Source organism: Aspergillus ochraceoroseus, assembly GCF_002846915.1.
Source record: "Aspergillus ochraceoroseus IBT 24754 chromosome Unknown P175scaffold_12, whole genome shotgun sequence".
NCBI lineage: Eukaryota > Fungi > Ascomycota > Eurotiomycetes > Eurotiales > Aspergillaceae > Aspergillus > Aspergillus ochraceoroseus.
This window is the reverse complement of record NW_024468487.1, coordinates 311,382-333,266: the sequence shown is the minus strand read 5'-3', so window position 1 is coordinate 333,266 and position 21,885 is coordinate 311,382. Positions and strand designations below refer to the sequence as shown.

General features: G+C 48.7%; 8 protein-coding genes across 8 annotated transcripts; 4 read left to right on the top strand and 4 right to left on the bottom strand.

Moving 5' to 3' along the window:
• Positions 1 to 186: 186 nt before the first annotated feature.
• P175DRAFT_0446744 (uncharacterized protein) lies at positions 187 to 2,263 on the top strand (the record flags this gene model as incomplete). The annotated part of the gene is made up of 3 exons (XM_040894359.1): positions 187 to 246; positions 316 to 1,869; positions 1,937 to 2,263. The coding sequence occupies 3 exons, from the start codon at positions 187 to 189 to the stop codon at positions 2,261 to 2,263; spliced, it is 1,941 nt and encodes a 646-aa protein (XP_040748506.1).
• A 376-nt stretch (positions 2,264 to 2,639) lies between these two features.
• Positions 2,640 to 4,474, bottom strand: P175DRAFT_0505266 (uncharacterized protein). Its single transcript, XM_040898051.1, has one exon. It carries the CDS (start codon positions 4,244 to 4,246, stop codon positions 2,798 to 2,800), a length of 1,449 nt encoding a protein of 482 aa, XP_040748505.1. The 5' UTR covers positions 4,247 to 4,474; the 3' UTR covers positions 2,640 to 2,797.
• Positions 4,475 to 4,741: 267 nt separating this feature from the next.
• On the bottom strand, positions 4,742 to 7,098 carry P175DRAFT_0512591 (neutral/alkaline ceramidase; the record flags this gene model as incomplete). Its single annotated transcript, XM_040898691.1, has 2 exons — positions 4,742 to 6,827; positions 6,899 to 7,098. The coding sequence occupies 2 exons, from the start codon at positions 7,096 to 7,098 to the stop codon at positions 4,742 to 4,744; spliced, it is 2,286 nt and encodes a 761-aa protein (XP_040748504.1).
• Positions 7,099 to 8,005: 907 nt separating this feature from the next.
• On the top strand, positions 8,006 to 8,716 carry P175DRAFT_0496623 (pre-mRNA-splicing factor SPF27 family protein; the record flags this gene model as incomplete). The annotated part of the gene is made up of 2 exons (XM_040896135.1): positions 8,006 to 8,042; positions 8,106 to 8,716. The coding sequence occupies 2 exons, from the start codon at positions 8,006 to 8,008 to the stop codon at positions 8,714 to 8,716; spliced, it is 648 nt and encodes a 215-aa protein (XP_040748503.1).
• Positions 8,717 to 10,521: 1,805 nt separating this feature from the next.
• Positions 10,522 to 12,845, top strand: P175DRAFT_0519476 (MFS transporter). The gene is made up of 4 exons (XM_040899109.1): positions 10,522 to 11,041; positions 11,151 to 11,527; positions 11,599 to 11,875; positions 11,961 to 12,845. Exons 1-4 carry the CDS (start codon positions 10,704 to 10,706, stop codon positions 12,697 to 12,699), a joined length of 1,731 nt encoding a protein of 576 aa, XP_040748502.1. The 5' UTR covers positions 10,522 to 10,703; the 3' UTR covers positions 12,700 to 12,845.
• On the bottom strand, positions 12,814 to 13,651 carry P175DRAFT_0467549 (nuclear telomere cap complex subunit Ten1). The gene is made up of 2 exons (XM_040894942.1): positions 13,510 to 13,651; positions 12,814 to 13,351 (listed from the first exon to the last, which is right to left on the bottom strand). Exons 1-2 carry the CDS (start codon positions 13,593 to 13,595, stop codon positions 12,964 to 12,966), a joined length of 474 nt encoding a protein of 157 aa, XP_040748501.1. The 5' UTR covers positions 13,596 to 13,651; the 3' UTR covers positions 12,814 to 12,963.
• A 232-nt stretch (positions 13,652 to 13,883) lies between these two features.
• Positions 13,884 to 15,279, top strand: P175DRAFT_0505261 (ESCRT-III subunit protein SNF7). Its single transcript, XM_040898050.1, has 4 exons — positions 13,884 to 14,285; positions 14,407 to 14,611; positions 14,671 to 14,879; positions 14,953 to 15,279. Exons 1-4 carry the CDS (start codon positions 14,111 to 14,113, stop codon positions 15,027 to 15,029), a joined length of 666 nt encoding a protein of 221 aa, XP_040748500.1. The 5' UTR covers positions 13,884 to 14,110; the 3' UTR covers positions 15,030 to 15,279.
• An 887-nt stretch (positions 15,280 to 16,166) lies between these two features.
• Positions 16,167 to 18,200, bottom strand: P175DRAFT_0446892 (uncharacterized protein; the record flags this gene model as incomplete). The annotated part of the gene is made up of 3 exons (XM_040894368.1): positions 16,167 to 16,818; positions 16,872 to 17,988; positions 18,152 to 18,200. The coding sequence occupies 3 exons, from the start codon at positions 18,198 to 18,200 to the stop codon at positions 16,167 to 16,169; spliced, it is 1,818 nt and encodes a 605-aa protein (XP_040748499.1).
• Between the last annotated feature and the right edge of the window lie 3,685 nt (positions 18,201 to 21,885).

Genomic DNA, 21,885 nt, shown 5'->3' with positions numbered 1-21,885 from the left:
TTTGATTCGGGCCGGTGGTTCAACCCCTCTCCGCATTATTCATTCGTGAAAAAAAAAAAAAACCACTTACGTCTCGTACGGCACAAAAGGGGCGAGTTTGCTACTAGTCAACCTGGCATCATGTCTGCGACGTGAAATAAAAAGGAAGCAAGCGATGGAAACGACGACAATACTATTCCTGTACCCATGGACCAACGAACCAGGCTACAGAAGGCTTGCGATGCCTGCAGTATCCGCAAGGTAAAGGTAGGTCAGGCGGTCTTCGAATTTGCGCCGCTGGAAGCGTTGGGAGCTGACTCGACTCATCGAGAGTAGTGCGATACAAGCGGCCCTCCGTGTCGGTCGTGCGCAAGTTTGAGCATCCCCTGTACCTACGAGAGACCAACTCGGCGTCGCGGGCCCCCCAATCGTCACGCAGAAGCCTTCAAAAAACAAAAGCTCGGAGAATCCCCTTACGCTGCCCCGGGCTCGCCAGATTCAACTGGCAGACTCTCCCCGTCGTTTAGCGGCAATGTTATCCCTCCTCCAACGTCAAGTACCGCATCGGTGGAATTGATCTGCCCGTTGTCCACCGTCCATCTTTTCATCGACGACTACTTTACATATATTCATCCATTGGTTCCTATCCCTCATGAGCCGTCCTATCGCGCCGCCCTTGATCGAAGGGAAGACCTCACAAGCAACACCTTCTTGGCCCTGACGGCTGGCATGATCGGAGCCCTCGTGGTGTCATTCCCACGGCGACCCAAATTACATTTGAAAACTGAAGCGGAGAGGGCAGCGTACCCACACTCTACAGCCCTCGTCAAGCGGTGTCAGGATGTCGCGGTTCAAGTACGAGGCGCGGGGTACCTTGATCGCAACCCCACTGTTTACGACGCAGCTATTAGTTATTTTCTTGGTCTTTGTTCAGGTTATGTCTGGAACGTTCGACGATGTCGGGCGTATTTTGCAGAATGCTTAACAACGCTTCATGTGTACGACCTATGCAATCCTTCTGGCTACCGGCTTTTATCCTTCGGTCCCACTAGCCCGATTTCCTCCTCGTCCCGCCAATCGCAAGATGTCACAGGTGCCGCAAGTGATGGGTCGGTCAATATCATCGAGCAGGAACTCGGGCGACGCCTGTTTTACACAACGTTGGCCGGTTACCGGACGCTGCAGCAAATGGGTTCCCGCGATGCGGCTGTACACGTCCCACCAGAAACGCCATCGGAGCGCTATCCCCCCTTACCTCTGGAGATTGACGACGCATATATATTTCCTACTCACATAGAGCCTCAGCCGGCTCAACCAATTTCGCGTCTTGTCGGTTTCAATGCCAATGTCCGTGTGTACAACTCATACAATGCGCTCTCTGCCTGGGAAGTGGCGTTCGGGGCCGGTGAGATTTTTGACTGGGACCGACAGAAGAACATTATATACGACTGCTTGCAGAAAAGCAAGTTAGCTCTCGCAAATGTCCCGAAAGAGTTATCTCTTTATCCGACGGACGATACCTATACCCAAGACCCGGAAGACTCTAAGCCGAGTCCTTTCAATGGCGACCCTGACTTGGGTGATCGCCGACATATCCAATTCGAGATACAGAAAGCCAATATATATGCCAGCCAGCTAGCAACTCGGTCCTACCTAGTTGAGAAGTACTGGAGCCTTCACGAGGCCTGGATAATGTACCACAAACCGCCGGACCAACACGCCTTTGTGCCTCCTCCTCCTCCTCCTCCATCCACCTTAACCAGCGGCGGTGACCAAGCAGATCATATCAGCAATACAATGATTGAGGAGCGGCGACTTGTCATCCGCGATCTCTTCACCCTGTTACAATCTGTCAACGAGATCAATATGGAGCCTAATGGCGCAAGCATCGTAAGTCCCATTCCACCATATATTCCTCCTCCTCCTCCTCCTCCCCGGATCTGATCCTAATGAACAGACATTCAAAATCCGACAAGTTGCATCTACCTTACTTGACCTTTCCAAATCAACCATGGAAACCGCCCCCGCCACATCAGGCCCGCACCCGCTCACAAAGGCCGAAGCGGAATCCTACCTGTACGCTTTCATAGATATTCTAATGCGCCTGGAGGGCCTCGCCTCGCCGAGCTCAAAGAAGCCGAACGCTAGTCCCCAGACACAAGGACGGTCGATGAGCTATCTGAGCGATCATGATCGAGATGAGGAAGAGCTGCGCCAATGGGCGAGTTTGAAAGGGTACCAGGCGAAGTTTGCGGAAGCGGGTGGGTTAATATCTGAACTATAAATCTGAACTATAAAACTTTTTTTCTCTTTGGGACTTGAGAAGGTAGATTGGCCTGGTATTTTATATACATAGAGAGAGAGAGAGAGAGAGAGAGAGAGTACCTCATTTAAGTTGAAAGAAATGGCCCGACAAAAAGGGAACTGGCCATGTTACATTCTCGCCATTATATTCCACACATGTATACACCGGATATCTCTTTCTATCTATCTGTCTTATCGATCTATCTGTATTGGACGAAACCAAAAACAAAACCAGAAAAAGAACAAAATAAAGGAATTCATTCAACCTTCATAGAGTTTTCCATAGTAGTATAATAACTAGTTAGTTACCTATTGAGCTCGATCTTCTAAGCAACGTAATTCAATAGTTAACTAGTTAGTTAGTTAGTTAAGTAGTGATTATTAACCATCTATGTGTTCTTAACTATCTATCTATAAAAAGAACCAAATTACTTATATCGCAGCAAGAGAAAACAGGAACCCAAAACCCAAACATATAGACTAATAAGTAAGTAAGTACTGGAAGGAAACCCCCTCAACCATAGAGTGTGACTGTCTCTTTCGGACCACCCGTAACAGTCTCAGTGACGGTTTGCGTCACTGTCACTGTCACAAATCCAGCCGGTGTGAGGGGCTTAAGCGATAGGGCACTTCCACCTCTACTAATACTGTCATCGGTGTTGTCGTTGCTACTGTCGTGGTTGTGGTTGTGGTTGTGGTTGTTGGTGTTGGCGCTGGTGGCGGTCACGATTTCCGGGGCTGTTGTTGTTGTTGTTGTTGTTGTTGTTGTTGTTGTTGTTGTTGTTGCGGTCAGCGAGACGACGACGGTTTTTGTTTTGGTGATGTGGACGGTTGGGATAGTGGTTGTAGTGAGGGTTTCCTGGGAAGTCGGGATAGCAGTAGCAGTGGTAGTGGAAGAGGAGGTGGTCAAGGCAGATGTAGATGTAGACGAAGAGGTCGAGCTTGAAGAGGATCCAAATCCTGCACTAGGAATAAAAGTTTCTGTGGTAGGATGGTCTGAACCCAGTGTAATTAGGACAATGACCGGGGTTTGAACAGGGACAGCACTCTCTACAGTTGTCAACGTCTGTGTGCTGCTGGAAGGCTGTAATGTTTGCACAGAAGTACTCGTGCTCGTGGTGGTTTCTTCACTGACGCGGGGACTCGCGGCCGAAGGAGATGTGATTAGGCTTGTCACTGGGTTGATAAGCGGAGTTGGACTTGAACTGGTGTGTATAGATGTCTTAGTCGAGCTGCTGCTCAGGGTTGGACTAGCAGCCGTGGTGGTGGACGTTGTCAACCCAGTGGTTGGGAGGGTCTCAACAACTCCCGCGGTTAATGCAGTGCTGCCTGCTGCTGCGGCTTGAGAAGAGGAGGAAGCAAGTGGGGTTGAAGTTGAAGGAGGAGTTAGTGTAGATGAGGCAGTGGTTGTGGTTGTGGTTGAGGTCGCTGTGAGAGAATCTGCAGGTAGGAGGGTCTCAACAACTCCCCCTGTCAACGTTGTGCTTCCCGTCAACGTCTGAAAAGACGAAGAAACATAAGGGGTTGAAGTTGAAGGAGTTAATGTAGAGGAGACACTGCCTGGTCTGGTAGTTGTTGTGGTCGTAGCAGACTCTGCACTTGGGAGGGTCTCGACAACACCATCTGTCAATGTGCGGCTTCCTCCCCATGCTTGGGACGATGATAACGTGTATGAGTCCTCACTAGGCGTGTGAGGGATCGTAGTCTTGCTTGTAGTAGTGGTGATAGTTGCCGGGAAGGTATACGTAGGAGCGTCAGCAGACGTGGATATAATCTTCGAAGGTACGGCAGACTGTGCCACCGGAATAACACTCAGGATTCCATCTCGAACCATGCGAAGATGCGAGGAAGCGAGCGAAGTGACTGGGAAAGGCGCAGAGGTCTCTTTGGGGAGGACAGAAGCGAAATGAATGATCGGGCCAGCCGAGCAAGACGAGAGCAGAAGAAAGAGCACGAAGAACATGATGAAAGTAGATGAAAAGGAACGTATAGCAACTTGAAATTAGTAGACATCCATCTTAATGGGAGGGAAGAAGGAAATGAAAGAAAGAAGAAAGGAAGAAAGGAAGAAAGATCTGTGATTAGTCTGGGGTTTATTCAGGCGGTTGCTGTTCTGCAGAATTTCCGAGGATCTCTCTGGGAGAAGCTTGAGACGAATCAAGACCTCGACTCGACGCAATGGTTGGTTGTTAAGAGAGATTCAACTGGCGCGCGCCAAAGAACGACGATCGAGAGCTGTTGTGAGGCAAGCCAATTGGCGCTGGATAGCTAGACAGGCATAGGATTCTTATTAATAGATCGCTAATTTCAAATGAATGTCATTGTTGTGGTCTTGTTGGAGGCTAATTAGAGACTCCAGTATGTATATGTATATATATATATGTTGTACTCCAGATGCAACCACCTCCCCAAGTACAATCAGTTATCGTTAAATTACTGCCATCCAATTCACAGCTCTTTAGCTAGTTGTAACGGTAAATGGCTCATCAATTCCCTCAAAAGCCGTGATCTTCCCTCCAAGGCCCTTAGCATCCCCGTAATAATGGAATCGATAGCTCCCTGCCTGGAGGGATTTAGGGTTCCCAGAATTGTAGTAATCATCCTCAATCTGCCACTGCAGAGTGACCTGACTAGTGCCTAAAATTGTACCAAGTCTCTCCCAGTTGTAGACCAGGTTCCAGTCGTGGTCATCACGCACCACCTCCCAGGTACCCGTGTCTGGATTCTGCCATTCAACCGCAGCAAAGGTGGATTCGAGGTGGAGGTTATTGCGTGGGTTCACACCAACAAAGCTGGCCGTCACCGTATCCCCTGGTGCATATGTATTCTTCCCAGCAGATGAAGTAACATCCCCAAACGATTTGCCAAGCGGGCTGCCATCATACACGACTCCGGTGATGAAACTCAGCGAGTTGTCCGTGTTGATTGGAGGATTTATCCCAGAAGGAATGGACGGCAGCCCAGCGAGATTGTTGGAATTGTTTAAATACGGGAGATACGTGAGTGTCAAGTTGACGTAGGCGGCGAGAGTGTTCGGCCCGTACAGAGTCGAAGCACCCTCGTACCGTTGGCGGCGATACTCTTCCTCAGTAGCCACATAGTGAGCATAAGTATTCGCCGGGGACCCCAAAACGACCAAGGGCTCGTCAATTGAAAGCACGTCCTTGGCAGCGCTGGCGATTGCCGCTTTCCATCGCCGTCCCGACATGGTCGTAATCTCACTCGTCGAGACGACGACCATCAGCTGGCCAACGCGAAGAACCTGAATGTCCACAATGTTCGGAGTCCACGCATACGGGAAGGTGGCGGCTCCCACATCTAGAAGAATGTCTTTCGGTGCCTGGCATTCTTGCTGTTCTGCGGTAGGTTGGTGAATAAATGCACGCGCAACGTACCACAAGGGATTGGACTCTGCAGGCCCGGTGCCGTTCTGTGTGAAGTCAAAGAGGCCTGGTCCGTCAGTGGTACCGCCAGCAAAAGAAAACCCAAGCGCTGCCGAGCAAGTCTTTAAAGTACTTGAATTGAAGGGCGACTGGAACTCATAGCCGTTAAGATCCCTAAAAACGTGGAATGAGGCGACCTGGGAGCTTTTGGTAACCTGCACGGCGTCAGAGTCCATTTGGCTGTACAGCTCTTTCGCAGCTGAGTATTGGCGGCGTCCAATCTCAAAGCAGCTCTTTGCGCCGTTGTCCTTTTCGCGGAAGAACGGACCACGACCGTGGCAGTCCTCAGTCTTTCCACCACATGTACTGTCAGTATATTGACATTGCTCCCCTGAACCGTCCTCGCACCAGGCTCCTAGGACGTTGGGCGTAGTATCGCCCACATTTGCCTGGGAAAACCCGGCAACGAAGTCGTCGGTAAACTGGGCGTCTTCCTGGACGCTTCTTTCGAAGAGCCAGGCGGCGACGCCTTTGTTGTCCCCAGTCACTAACGTGTTGTTTTCATACATTGAGGTGCCATGTACGGGGAAGAAAGTCAAGACAGCGGCCGTTTTGTTGTCGCTTTCCCGGTCGAATCTCAGTAGGCTTAACGTCTTGTCCACATTTGCGGAGTATTGGGCTTTCTCTTCCTCGGGGTTGGCATCATAAGAATACGGACTTCGATTGATGTTTGCATCCGCGAGCTCTATTGTACCATAACTAAGGCGCCCCGGGGCGAGACTCTCATGAGCACGTTGAATAGATAATAGAGCACCGTCAACGATCGCTTGATAGCTCTGCTTATCAAATCCTTTATTGGGGATTTGGGGCAGGAGATAATTCATCCAAGCACCCGGCCCCGAATGCGAGTGTGTCCCAGTGAGAGCAAGGTTATCATCGCCATATCGGGAATACTCCCCACCCAGGCTGGTAAGGCCTTCTAGAACCCCATGCCGTATTCCAGTGTCTCCGAACGCAATATCAAGAACTGTATATACCCAAGTCTCCTCGAGGTTATCAGGGTTAGCTACAATAAATGCTCGGGAATAGAGCCTTTGCCGGAGGCCTGTCCCGATCTGGGGCAAGCTAGCATAACCACCGAACCCTACTTCTACCACAGGTCTGGAAAGACTATATTAGCGACCTTGATGATGATAATGTGATCCCAAGCGGATGAAGGGATGGAAGTGTACCCCGTGATGTCCGCTTTACCAGCTCCCAGCAGGAAGATGCTGTCATCCGACGTATAATTCGATGATCTGTCATCCCATCTAGACTTCGCGTCGAAAGCAGGAATCCCACTGGGGGTTTGGAGAAAAGAAACTACTTGTAGTAGTACAAGAGCAAGAACAAGAGTGCCAACAAGAGCCACGCTGAGTCTAGTATTTGCCATGCTTCCAACGGCCAGGTTCCCCCGACTTTGTGTAATCTGATGACATCAGAAAGGATCATCCATATCCAGGGACATAGAGACCTTTTTATTCCTACCGGAAGCTTCACATCAGGGGAGGCCTATCACCATGCATGACCGGGGAGGTGAGCTGAAGGTATGTCCTATCTCTATCCTTTGACCAAGTCAAGCGGGAACGGAAGGGATCTATTGGCGGTACAAAAGGCCCTGGCAAAGGTAGCATTCTTAACCCTACCGAATGTCTTGTTGTGGCAGCCGTCTTCCGATGTAGCCTGATTGGGCATCCTATGCAACCCCGCGCCTTAAACCGAGGGATTCGTCAGGGAGTGGTATTCATCAGTCGATCTCAAGATTGAGAGATAGGAGATGCGAGGAATAATGAAGGCAATACAACGCATCGCATGTGCACAGTTACCAAAGACATGACGGCACTTGACACTGAGATCGATCACAAGGCCAATATCCCATGTAACAAAACAAAACCGGACGAGAAAGCTGGTAGTCGGAAGGGTGTCCTGAAGTTGGATGCCAATAACAGGGGCCAGATACGGAGATAATCACATGAAAGCTGGTTAGACAAGCTCGGTAGGATCTTGAGAAAGATGTATCATATATATTGGATACTCGAGGTCCAAAGTTCCACTTGTTTTCCTGGATTATCAAGACCCCTTTGAATAGTTACTTTGAATAATTTCTCCCTCGAATACTATAGGATGACTAATCATCACGTGCTTATCTGCTTAGTCAGTTATCAAACAGCAGGAAACGCCCAAAAAGGAATCCAACATCCAGGATGATTTTTGTTGCGGTAACCACCTCGATCGTCCATTGTGATCTCTCCAAATAACCCCCGCGGCGCCTTGTTGCTTTGTGTGTTGCCTCACTCGAAATGCCTCTCATTAACGAGTCCCATGACTCTCTACCGTGTAAGTGCTGACTCAAGAGCTTCACTATTCTTTGCCTCGCCAACACTAGCTAACACGGAACAGACATTGATGCGGAGCCTTCTGCTCAGGCCCGGGCAAATGCAGAGAAGCTTATTGCGACAGAGCTCCCTCCAGACCATATGTCTTCAACCCACCCTTCTATTCCCGATTTCCCCGAACCCAGATTCTCTCCTCTCATCCAGCAAGAAATAGAGCGCAAGGCCGCCGGACTTCCTCTAACTGGGGGAATCGACCTCGCGCGCTATGAAGCTCCTGAGCCACCTACTCGCTCCTCCGAATCTGTTCCTAACGTCGACGAATGGCGCGAAACACTCCGCAAAGCCTACACCGCTAGTTCCCACCTATCTACCAGACACGAAAACCTTTCGCTTTTAGAGGAAAACGGCAAAAATGCCTGGCTTATCGGAAATTCACAACTAGAAGATATTCTCAGGTCTCTAGAGAAGGAATTAGCTGAAACCAAGGAAGCAGCGGAGAGCGTGAACAAGCAAAGGAAAATTGCCCAGGAGTCTAGCCAGGGAGAGATGACCGGCCTGGAAGAGTCGTGGAGGCGTGGTGTGGGCGCGATTCTGGATGTGGAATTGGCTGCTGAAGATTTGCACATGAAGATTTTGGAGCAGAGACGCCAGTCTGCTCAGCAGCACACCCGGTAAAATGATCTGCCGTTTATCGCTACATACACTATCCCTACAATAGGGGGCTTACGCAGCGAAGGGGTTAGTTAGTATCCTTATTCTCGTGCTTGCCTGTATGCGAAGCTACCGCGCGCGACATCCCTAGCTCGTCTTTAGGGTCTTCATGTTACAAACTGACACAAAAGCCCGCCGCCAGGTCTGGACTGAGGCACTCCGGGATGTATCACCTGGGGAAGGTCGAAAACTTCTCGAGAAGCACCACCAAATAGAGCCCCAGCTGTGTGAAGAGACAGGATAGGATATCCAGGAACCACGACTAACATAACTGGACTCGCTCTGATTTGCATACTCTGTCGCAAGCAAAGCCAAACATGTCTGGGAATATCCGCAGACCGCTTAAACTGTGCGCTTTTTGCAACACTCGGGATGCGGTTTCTATTCTAATCATGAGTCGGAAGTTATACCAATTTATTGTATCTACCTTCCAATACTGTACACATACAAACTACCTACTGGTATTATAATAGTGAACAAGCGTTAAAAATCCCGCATATAGATGTTTGTGATCCATCTCAGCTTATTTTCTATTGGTAGTTCTACCTACATTCATATTGCTATAAAGTGAAAGAAAGGCCTTGTGACACTCTCCTGGATGAATTACCATCTCCTATGAGACCTGTCCTCTAGTTCCGAACGATCCATAATTGTTCACTGGTTTGCTTTGAAATCCCAGCATGGCTACCCAACCACGAAGCTTTCTTTTTAAAATCAGATACATAGATCGGGAAACCGGCACGAATAGTCGCTATTCACTGGATGAATTCCTCCTCAGCCTTAGCGATACGAAATTCTACTCCTCTTTACAGTAGCCGAGAGCTATCTCCGCTTTATTCTCTTCCCGAGGTGGATCCGGGCCAGGCTTGTTGCCATGGGGTTTCTTAGCGCTACTACGGAGTACGTCTGTATCTCTCAGATGATGGGTCTAGAGTGGATCTGAAAATATTCACACTACACTGCAGCGGAAAATTCCTCACTTCTTGGATTTTCGGCATTCAAAGCGAATGATACTTGGCTGAAAACAAATGATTGGGGGGTTCTCTGCTTATGAGCTATCTACCTAGGCATACACAACCAACCCCTCCAGGGCTCCTCCCCTTGGATACCAAGTTTCAACTTCAACGGCAAGTCTCCTCCTCCGTGGGGTTCTGCTTTCCCGAGATCAACAATTTGGCCTCAGCCTAGGTATTCAGAGTCATGATGAAGCACGCCCGATTGAATGCCTAAGCCCATAGAGGATCATCATCCGCCATGCATGCCGTTTCAACTTTCTAGTGAGCCGAGCACGCCTTGTGAGTAACATAACATGCGTTGAATGCTCTATCACTTGGGGTCAGTACTCTGGACCTATCTATCTAGTATATCCAGTTACCGTGCTGGAGTCTGGACTCCTACGCGGACTGACTTAGTGTACCCGCCCCACTCAACCCAGGCAGCAAGTTGGTATTAAAGATTCTGGCTCATTCTCCATCTTATCAAAATTTAATGTAAATCGTTCCCCTGGTAGGGTTCGTCGATTTTTTTTTTTTTTTTCCTAATGGTCAGGCTTTTGGACATATTCGTTGTGCGGACTGGGCCTTGCTCTGCTATATAAATCCAAATCTTAACCCTATAACTACCCATTCACCCCCATACTGCTTCCCCACGCAGCAGAAATTTTCTGGGTCGCGGGCAGCCTAGTCGTTATCTTTTCCCTAAGGTTATAAGAGGTGGATACAAGAAGGCAGAGTTTCAGTTTCCTTAGCGCAGGTCTTGAACCCTCAACCTTTTTTTTTTTTTTTTTTTTTTTTTATCTGGATCATCTGCCTTTATATTGCTTCGATCCTATACCTTGGAGATCACCATAGAATAGTAGTGCCAGTTTGGTCGAGTCCACCGGACAGCAGCCCTTTGTAGGACATTTTACCATCCAGCTTTTCCAGGGACCTTTTCTAGGTTACGAGTCAAGATGTCTACAAGACAGGATCTCCCTCCAGATCCAAAATGGCCTCGACATAACGTGGAAAGGGCAGTTGATGATGACGATGCACACTCCACAACCGGATCTACCAGCTCAGAGGATTCCTTCGACCAGATCGAAGCTCTAGGCCGCACTCTAACCAGTCGTTCTCGAATGTCAGAACCGTCTCTAACTAGGAGAGTCACCTCAATCGGCACGACGGGGACAGTGGACCCGAACTTCGAAGTCGACTACGAGGACGAGAACGACATGGAAAATCCTAAGAACTGGTCGCTCCGGTATAAAGGCATGGCTATCGGAATGCTTTCCTGGAATACATTGATCATGTGAGTTAGCTTTACTATCTATGAAAGGGAGAGAGAGAGAGAGAGAGAGAGAGAGAGAGAGAGAGAGAGAGAGAAGGGAGCTGACTTGGATTCGCTTGTGGCTGTGAAGCGTTTTGCACTCCACATCGTATACCTCGGGCATTTCAATCATCGCGGCGGAGTTTGGAATCTCCAACACTATCGTCACCTTAGGACTTACCCTTTATTTGATTGGGCTTGCTATCGGATCTATGTTCATGGCGCCATTGAGCGAGGTGTACGGTAGGAAGCCGGTTTCTCTTGCTTGCCTGGGGATATTCACGGTTCTGATCATACCGTGCGCTCTGGCGAAGTCGGTGGAGGCATTGATCATTGTGCGTTTCATCGGGGCCTGTTTTGGAAGTGTCATGATCTCTACGGCCCCGGGTATGGTTTCAGACTTAGTAAATGATGAGCAGCGAGCGTTGGCTATTTCCATCTGGAGTTTGGGGCCCATCAATGGACCAGGTATATGCTTCCCATCTCCCTTACCCTGGCATATCAGCTTATCAAAAGAACACTGACTAACTGTCTATCAGTGCTGGGTCCTATTATTGGAGGCTTTGTAACTCAGTACCTCGGCTGGAGATGGATGAATTGGATCACATTGATGCTTTCCGGCGTGGCGTTTGGTTTCACATGCATCATGAGAGAAACATACAGCCCCGTCATTCTGCAAAAGAAAGCTGCACGTATGCGCAAAGAAACCAATGATGATAGGTGGTGGAGTCGTTATGACCAGAAGATTAGTCTCATCGAGCTGCTTAAAGTGAACTTGACCCGCCCATTCGTTATGGCTGTGGCAGAGCCGATCTGGTAACCTACCCCCCCCCCTTCCTATTTCTCCTTTGATGAGTTGCTAAACCCTTCCTGAACACTGACCACTGACCATGCAATGCAGCATTTTCTGGAACATCTACATCGCCATCGTCTACGGAATTCTCTATCTAGGCTTCACTGCTTACCCGATCGTCTTCCGGGAGATTCGCGGCTGGTCCCTTGGTATCTCGGGACTGGCCTTCCTCGGTATAGGAACTGGATGCGTGATCATGATCGTCTGCGAGCCCTTGGTCCGCCGCATGATCAACAGCCATAAGCCGCACCCCGAAACCGGAAAGCCCCCGCCGGAAGCAATGGTCTCGATCGTGTGCATCTCCGCCCTTCTAATCCCAACCGGGGAACTCTGGTTTGCGTGGACCTGCGCTCCGGCAACAATTCCCTGGATCGTGCCCATCCTGGCTGGGGTATTTTTTGGATGCGGAAACGCCGGTGTCTTCATCTATGCCTCGAATTACCTCGCCGGGAGCTATGGCGTGTACGCTGCGTCTGCGATGGCAGGTAACTCGGTGGTTCGGAGCGTGTTAGGGGGTGTTTTGCCCCTGGTGGGCTCGTATATGTACGACGCCTTGGGGCCAAACTGGGCGGGAACTCTGCTCGGGTTGCTAGAAGTCGCAATTATCCCGATTCCATTTGTGTTCTACAAATACGGGTATAGAATTCGGAACAAAAGTTCCCTTATCCGGCGGATGCAGGAAGACGAGATGAAACTGGAGAAGAAGAAGCAAAAGCGCTTGGAGCAACGGTTCGCTGCTGCTGCTGCGCCGGCGACGACAGAGATGAAGGAGAAGCTGGAGGTCTAAAAGAGGCAGACTCTTACTTAATTGAACGAGCAGAGATATGAAAAAAAAAAAGAGTTTGGCAGGTTCAGGTTCAGGTTCTCAAAAGTCATATACAAGATACCATTTATTGTTTGTCTCATGTCATGAATGACCTTATTTTATAACGCAGCATGAATTACTAAAGAATAGAATATAATACACACACATACCTCATCTCATGCATCCATATAGTCCGGTTTCTAAACCTCTACCCAAGTATCATATCGGTACGGAATAAGCAATAGGTTAACTCGGTCGTTGAACCCGTCTGTCAACCTCTTTCGAATCGTGCAGAATCCGCTCATACTCGCCCAACGCAATGGCCCCGGCCGAAAAAACCATCACAGCATCGACATAGACCGACCCGCGTGTCTCCTTTCCATTCAAGGCGGTCATGGTAGCATCATCTGTCGCAACAGCGGCGGTGGCGCCAGGACTGGGACAACCCTGAGCTCGGCGTACATACCCGATTACATTGATCCACGCGCCAACACGCAGCTCTTCCCAAGTTACTGTTTCCAGAACGGCATTGATATCGACTGATACACACGGCGGTTCTGACCTTGGCTGTCGAACCCGGGGATAATTGTGTTCTAGGATCAAGTGGCCCGTGGAGATGTGATATGTTTTCACACTGTGATGGGTATGATCCAGGAGTTGTGGCTTGCATTAGCTTTTCTTTCGTGATTTCGTTTGTTTATTCTCCTTCATCTTTAGCTTGTGGGGAAATCAATTGGTCTCGACAATTCATTGAATTTTCCAGGTCCAGCGATAGGAGCAGGTTCTACGCACCAACCAAGAAAGCGGACTTTGGAATCAACCGGGAGAGAGGGAAGGTCGGAGAGAAAGACCCTTGTGGAAGGCAGGGGCCCATTCATGCCTGGAGATGTGCATAATAAGTGATACTCCTTGAATATATGTAACTTGACGTTGGTACAAGCGTTCCCCCCCCCTCCCCCAAAAAAAAAGAGGTTGTTTATGATTCGGCCGGTGCACGTGACCGCCAGGCTCCGATAGATCTGGTGGCGTATGTCATAGGAACCGACGAGGGGAAAACGGACTTCATCCTCTCTCTCTTTCTCTTCTACAAGCGAGATACTGCTCCTGTCCTGTTCGTTCACATCTTGGTTAGAGCACGATCACCCCGTTGGCCGTCACTGATTTGAGTCCGGACCGTCTTCTCACCCCTCCTGCGCCCTCTCTATCTCTTCACCTTCGTCCCGTCGTCCCCACCGCTTTCCACCGCTTTCCAGGACAGTCTTTTAAGGCCTCACGAGGCAAAGAGCCACTTGCGCAGTTGCGGGGCCTATTTTGATATTCTATCTCCCGTTGAGAAGATTTCATTTGTAAAACACCATTCTGGGAGCCTAGGGCCTCGTTTGCTCTTATCACAATGTGGTCCTGGTTTGGAGGCGCTGCGGCCCAGAAGCGAAAGGATGCACCTAAGAACGCTATCCTGCTGCTCCGGGAGCAGTTGGATATGTTGCAAAAGCGGGAGAAGCACTTGGAGAACCAAATGACAGAGCAGGAGGCTATCGCTAGGAAGAACGTGACAACAAATAAAAATGGTGGGTCTCCCCACGCTTCTCCTACACTGACCTTGCAGTCAGCGAGAGGGGGGGGAGGGGGGGGAAAGAAAAACAAAATAAAGGGAAGAAGAAGAAGAAGAAGAAGGCTGACTTCATGCAGCTGCAAAGGCCGCCCTTCGACGGAAAAAGGTCCATGAGAAAAACTACCAGCAGACACAGGACCAGATCGGCCAGCTTGAACAGCAGATTTATGCGATCGAAGCGGCGAATATCAACTACGAGACCCTCAACGCGATGAAGGCGGCCGGTGCAGCTATGGAGAAGATTCACAACGGCATGACAATCGACAAGGTCGACGAAACAATGTACGTCTATTCGGATCTGGCTCTCTTCGGCTCTCCATGCGCCGTGTTAACAGAACTAGGGACAAACTCCGGGAACAGCAACAACTCAGCAACGATATCGCAGAGGTTATCTCCAGCAATCCTCTGGTCGAACAACCCGACGAGGACGAGCTGGAGGAAGAACTCGAGGGTCTGGAGCAGGAAGCTATGGACGAGCGCATGCTCCACACCGGCACAGTACCAGTTGCGGATCAACTGAACCGGCTTCCTGCTCCCATCAACGCAGAACGTGAGTTTACATGGATTTCTATTGGTATACACATATATATATACATATATTCGAGAAGCTAACTATATATTAGCTTCCAAAGGAAAACAAACAGAGGAAGAAGACGAGGAAGCAGAGCTGGAAAAACTGCGTGCGGAAATGGCCATGTAGTAGCTATCTATCTATACCCATGGCCGGGCATAGCCTTGTCAGATCTCGTATTCCATTTCCTTCTTTCTCCATCCCTCAATGATCATCTCTGACTTCCTACCTACCTTCCCACTTACGTGCATACATGATGGAATGAACCTCTTCTGATACTCTGCACTCTGTGCAACCAGTGTCTTCCTCGCTTTTTTTCCCTTTTTTATTTCTAATTTTTCTCACCATCGGGGCGGAATCCGGCGAAACTTCTTTTCTGTTTTTTTTTTTTTTTTTTTTTTTTTTAAACTATTATTATTCCGTCTCAATTACAGAATTTTATTTCATGTCACACACATCTTGCTTTGTCTTGCTTTTCTTCACCACCTTTTCATTCTTTGAGGCGCTCCTCTCTTTACAAGGTTAAGTTTATTACAGCTAGCTACTCTCGTCCTTCCCATCTTGTCATTGCCCCGCGATTTTCCATATTCCATGCTTGGTTTGGTTTTTGTTTTTTTTTGTGTTGTTTTGTCTCACATCTCTGGGTTTGCCTGTTAGAAGAAAAGGCAACACTTGCATTCATGCCTGATTTATTGGGGTGTTAGAATTTAATATTTACATGCTACTACTGCATCTTTTAAAACCCCCCTACTACTTATCTTCGAATCTGTTCTAGCCTGGCCTGGCCTGGCCTGGTCTTCGTAACCCTCTGGAAACCGGTTCTTCGTCGCTCACTTCCTTGGATACAGATCAGGTATAGATAGGTCGTCAGGTCAGGTCAAGTCACTTATCTACCAATATACATACGTACACTTAGTTACGGAGTACTCGCATGTGGTACTGGTCCCTAGGTTAGGCATGAGATGGTATGCTATGATATGGAGGAGAAAATGAAATGGAATAAAATAAAGGAAATTAAGAAAAGAAAAGAAAAGAAAACATTAGATAAATAACCCAGGTAGACCATCACGAGGATTGCAGCGCATAGAACTCCCGTTTTTCACCACATACACCCACCACCCCGTTTTGAAAGGGAAAAATAGAGGGGGAAAAAAAAAAAGAAGCCCATCCAAACCGGGAACGACAATCTGAAGTTAGGAATGAAAAAAAAAGAGGTATGATAGAGTATACTCAGTAAGGAAGTTAGGAATGAAAAAAAAAATATCATTAAGGAAACCAGGCATAACTCTTAAGCGGAGCGGTGCGAGCGCCGTCAGCGACCTCACTACGCCACCTGGATTTCCATTCCCATTCTTGTGATGCGGCGTCTATGAGGGCTTCCTTGCACTCAGCTGGTAGCTCTTCCAGGACCTCGGGGCTCACGAACTCCGGGTACTTGGGGTTGGAGGCGCTGGTGAACCCGTTTGTGCCGAGATCGTAAACATCTCCGTCTGGGCCAGGCACGCCCATATTGGAGTATGGAGGGCTTTCAAAATGAAGATCGTGGATGGCAAATCGGCGCGAGAAGGCAGCTGGAATGGATGAGAAGATGGAGGCGTTGCTTGTCTCTTCTTCTTCTTCTTCTTCGTCTTCTTCTTCTTCTTCTTCTTCTTCTTCTTCTGGCTTGTCAACGTCAACATGCTCAACAGGCGTCTCGCCTTCTGCCTCGGAATTCCCATTGCTTGTGCCATTTGTCAATGTAAGGGTGGACATTTCCTGGGCTAGCTTGGCGGTAGTCCGCGGGTCAGGAGGTGGTAGTCGCTCCCATCGAGCATGTGTAGGTTGCATGATCTTGGGGTACTGCATGATATTGGTGTGAATATCATAGATACCGTCCAGGGTTTGGCGCCGAGCATGGAGAATTGCCGAGTTAAAATTGCTAAAATAGGTAATTAGGCCAAGTAAGTACTTTTTTGGTAGAATTTCACTTACGTAGCTTCACGAGCGTGTTCAAGCATCCAGTTATCGCCGGTGACTGTGACCTTTCGCTTCTTGGAGTCCACCGCCTTACCGGTCGGTAGAGGAACAGAAGGCGTGCTCGTATGATAAACGCTGCTGGCTCCATGCCAGGCCACATACTGGTTCTTGTTGTATGGCTCTCCTGGAAGGGGCAGCCTGTCCTCCGGAACCGCAAGCTCACCCTCAACATCGCCACGCTCCCTAGCGGCCTTGATATCGTAATCATCGACGATTTTCCTACCCCCAACAATAATCTTGGCACCAAACTCTCTGAACACAGACCGGGCCGTGACAACACCAATGGCTCGACCCTTGTAGGAATGAGGAATAATCTCTCGCTCAATCAAGTCGCGCTTCGCGTCATCGTCGATAATAATCTTGTAAAGAAGCTTATGCTTCTGGAAAAACAGATATGAGTCCCTGAACCCAATACAACGCGCCGGTTCGGTAGACAACATATAATGCCGCTGCCCGCGATTGAGAATCGTAAACGTCCGGACCCGATACTCCCTATCACCCTTGAGAACACCATTCTTATCAACCTTCGTCTCTCCCTCCAGATCATCGGGAAGAGCCACTTCATCATCAATCACATCCAGCATATTCCCCTCCTTATCAATCGGCACCTGGGTTACATGTGACGGACCGCGGTTTCTCGCCCAGCGCCCACCACTAGCCGCAGGCCGTCCACGCTTCCGCCTCACTGGCGTGCTCACATGAATCGGCGGCGGCGCGGATCCATCATCTGGAAGATCCCAGTCTGGAGGTCGATTCTTGGGCGGACGCCCGATGCGCCGTTTGCGCGGAATGGCTGAGAAGCGACCTGGGCCAATTCGCGAGGGCGTATCTCCACGTGAAGGGGGGTTCGACTCTGCTGCTGGGACGGGTGTAGCAGCGGCTTCGGATTCCTCGGGGGCGGGCTCAGGTTGGGATTCAACGTCCGGGTCCTCCTTCTCGGGCGAATTTCGTCCAGCTTCTTCGTCTTCTTCGTTTTCTTCTTCCGGTACTACAGCGGGAGAGGATTCACGCGATGGCGGGGCCTCAACCATTTCTTCATCTGAAACATCGGGAAGTGGAGGAGCGGCATTCTCTATGGGAGTTTTGTTAGTGGTCGCGTTCATCTTTGATTAGGACCAGGATCACGAAAAATGGAAAGCATAACATGAGGAGAGGATCGGGGCTGAAGAGAAAGGGTTGGTTGTTTTTTTTTTTTTTTTTTTTTTTTTTTCGGAAATAATGATGAATTAACATACTCATTGATTGCGCAGCAGCCTGGGCAGCAGCTCTCAGCTTCCTGGGCATGGCTGGCGGATTGAAGCGTTGATGAATGGAACGATCGCGCGGGCGGGAATCCTGATATTGGACTTGCTTGCACTTTCATGGAGCTGGGACGGGAAAACAAATCTTCCGGATCTGTTTCACGTGAGCACCACGTGCTGGGGCTGGGTCGATACCCTAAGCCCTAAATCGTGACTACAATGGGAAGCTCGGCCTCCTCTCGAATTGACGTCATTTTTATCCTTCCTCCGAGTCTCTTTTGATCCCTTCAAGGTTCGAGGAACCATTGTAACCAACCAATCAAATAGCTCGTTTATTATTCAGAATATAATCATGATAATATGGACAGGTACTGGTCTACTACTCGGGTGAGACGGTCTCTCCGGGCCTCTTCCTATAATCCCTCGATTGAGTGAGGGATTTTAACAACGGCTTCCTTGCTATCTGCGCGTTCAACGTAATAGGAGAGAGAGACACTTGACCGGAGCACAGAGCACCAAGGAGCAGAGCATATGCACTAACTTGAATCTGGCAATTGCTGGACCTTTTTTTTTTTTTTTTTTTTGTTCTTCAAATTGCAAAGCGAGCTTCCTGGTGCTCTAATGGCTGCACCGATAAGGTACAGGTGCTCCGTATCCATGGATGTACATAGGTACAATACAATCCACTCCGATTGCTCCTACTACTATTTAGGCAGGTCACTTATAGGTCCACTCCAGTACCAGTGCCGAAAGAAGCTACTTGAATGACGTCGGGTATTGCATATCTGTTCAGAACTTGCTTAGGATCCGAGATGGAGCGAGAAGACGGTTAGAATTGAATTCCAAGCTCGAATACTCCATTCCCCTCTCATTACTTCTCTCTTTTTTTCGAGTTCTTCTTCCTATCAGTAGAAGCAGACCGAGGTAGTATTATTTTGTACGTCCGTACATACTTCTTCAGGAGTACTGCTGTAGTACTACAGTAGTATTAGTAATGCATACATACATCACTGCGCTGCGTACTTTTTTTTTCTCTCTGAAAGGGAGAAAAACAAAGGGGGGAAGCGCATGCATGCGTCAATTCTGCTGGAGCTCCTATTGTACATAAGCTTCCATAAATCGAAGTTATTCTAAGCTATCCATACCTAGGTACTCCGTAGCCTCACATGCACCGTTCTCCTCGGGTCGATAGGGCAGAAGAAATGCTCGGGGCTCCTAGCGGAAGTACCCTCCCTGTACGGAGTACGCCATGACAAAACTGTCGTCGAGGTAACTATCTGTATGCTGCACATCGCTCGTACACACCCACCGCGATACAGCCGCAGATGACCTGCCTACTGACTCTGTCCCAGTAGCAGTAGCCCATGCGTGGATGACCCTTACCTTTGCCAGCAAGGCTAGCGCAATCGTGATTCAAGAGTCATTTTACTGTTATGGTAGGGGTAAAAGCTACGGGTCTACAGCATTTTCTCCACCCAGGGCAGATCCCTCCCGCTGATCTTCGGAGTTCCGATGGGAACGTGAGGAGACGCCAGCACCTGGCTGGAGACGATTGTATTGTTGACTTGGGAAGGCGGATTTGAAATTGTATACCGAGTACTTGACCAAATGAGAAGTTTCTTATCACAATAATAATGAAGGCCGTTAGGGAACACCTAAGACTGCTTGTAGTGCTAATTTAGTGCAGCCATATTGCAAGAACTAGAATCGACCAGTAAGCAAAATGAACGGAAAGACGTCCCTGACCGAATACCATCGCTCTCGATGCAGCTCCCCAGAACATGCTGCAAAACAACCAGCTCCAAGGGAAGGTGGGCAGGAGCTGCACATCATCTGAGATAATCCCGCGCCGAATGCTGGTCTGAACATGGCTCTGTAGGGCTTAGGTCGGTTTAGGGACACCATACCCAACAATAGCAACAAGGTATGGGCTACTGAATCTTTCGTCGGCTTTCATTCCTAAAGTCACTAGGCTCGAACTGTGAGGAGAACACGGACGAAAAAGGTCGCGTCGCAAGGGGATCAGGCAACCTGCTTAGGTTGCATTCAAATCCTAGGCAGTCGGTATTATCTGGAGGAACTCAGTCCGCGAGGTTCAATACTCGTACGGAGTGGTATCGAGATGCTTCGACTCGACTCCTTCGACGGCAATACTGACAGTAGCGGTGGACCGTACCCCGCCTTTCTTTTAGAGAAGAGGTGGTGGAGAAAGAGTCCTTGCAAAGCCATGCATTGCTCTGGTTTGGCGAGAATCAGGAGAAAAGGAGAAGTTTTGATGTTGTGGATAAGGCAAGAAGAATCAATTACCTAGTAGTTAGGTATTTAACTCACATTTTTCTGCCCGAGGTCATCACTGAGCTCAGGATCGCTGATGGGAGAAATGTAACAGTGTCGACTTTCCCCTCATCATAGAACTAGAGGTTATACCAGTAAACTGCCCTTTTCCAAGAGTTAATAATAATCCTATCATAAGTTTGGATTTGGCCATAACTGTAACCATACTTTGTTATGGAGCAAGGCTTTGATTCAGACTTCGAGTGTCCCGGTTCCAACGCAGAAAAAAGTCTCCATGGTGGTGGATCACGAATCATCCACCCGGTCATCCTCATTATTGGATCCAGAGATACGTATCGGGCTGTTGCTCCTGATGCCCATCACCAGACCTTTTGACTGTCATTGTGAACCCCATCCCCAGAGTTGTTTTTCTGATTCACCTTCTGACTAAAATGAATCCTGCTAGTTTTTTTTTTTTTTTGGTCTTTTGCTTTGTTGGCTTGGAATAAGTCTTGGGGATTCCTCTTAACCAAACACTATCCCATTCTCTTCAGAAGGAAAGAAAAGAAGAAGAAGAATGTGGTTCCCTTAACTGTGGTTCCTTCAGCCATCATCTTGGACTTCATTTGCCAGCAACTTCATCATCTCTCCACTCTTCCCAGGCTACAAATTCTCTTTAGTCTTTACCCCTCTAGGCGTGTCCTTTTTTGGGAGGTCTTGCCTATCGCCTCCAATGCGAGGAACCCGACCTGAATACCCGAGTATCGGTAATTTTGGGCTGAGCCTTGCTGGTTGTCATCATCATCATCATCATCATCATCATCATCGACGAGAGGGGGCTAAAAGGGGAGAGAGAGAGAGAGAGAGAGAGAGAGAGAGAGAGAGAGAGAGAGAGAAGTAAGAAGTAAGAAGATTTTATATTACAATTATTACCTATCTTTACTATTATCATAATCTCCTTCTTGATTGAGGCGGTTTTCCCCCCAATTTAAAATACCGAGTCTAATAATAATCTGCTATATTCAGTTACCACTCCTGCACTCCCCCCCAAAAAACCCCCATCCAGCGGTATCTACAACTTCAGCTTTTGGGCCTTGAACGCCACCCCAATCTTTAATCCTCCCTCCTCTTCTTCCTCTTCTTCCTCTTCCTCCATTACTTTTTCTCAATCTCCCCTCCTTTCAATTGTTATCCTTCTCCTCCTCCCAACTTGAACCCCCATCAGTGCGCCCGCCATTTCCTCTTCTAGGCCTAAACGCCTCACTCTCAGGCTTTTACTTTTCACCTTCTTCCTATTTTCTCGGGTTTACGCTTGTTCAAGTAAATACTAACTAGTTAACGACCCTTTTTTTGGGCCTTCCGTCTCTTTCCTTTTCCCCACCCCAAGGACTCTCTACTTCTTTTCTAGTACAAGTATATCATCGTCTCTTCCTCAGATATCCCATCCCGCCTTT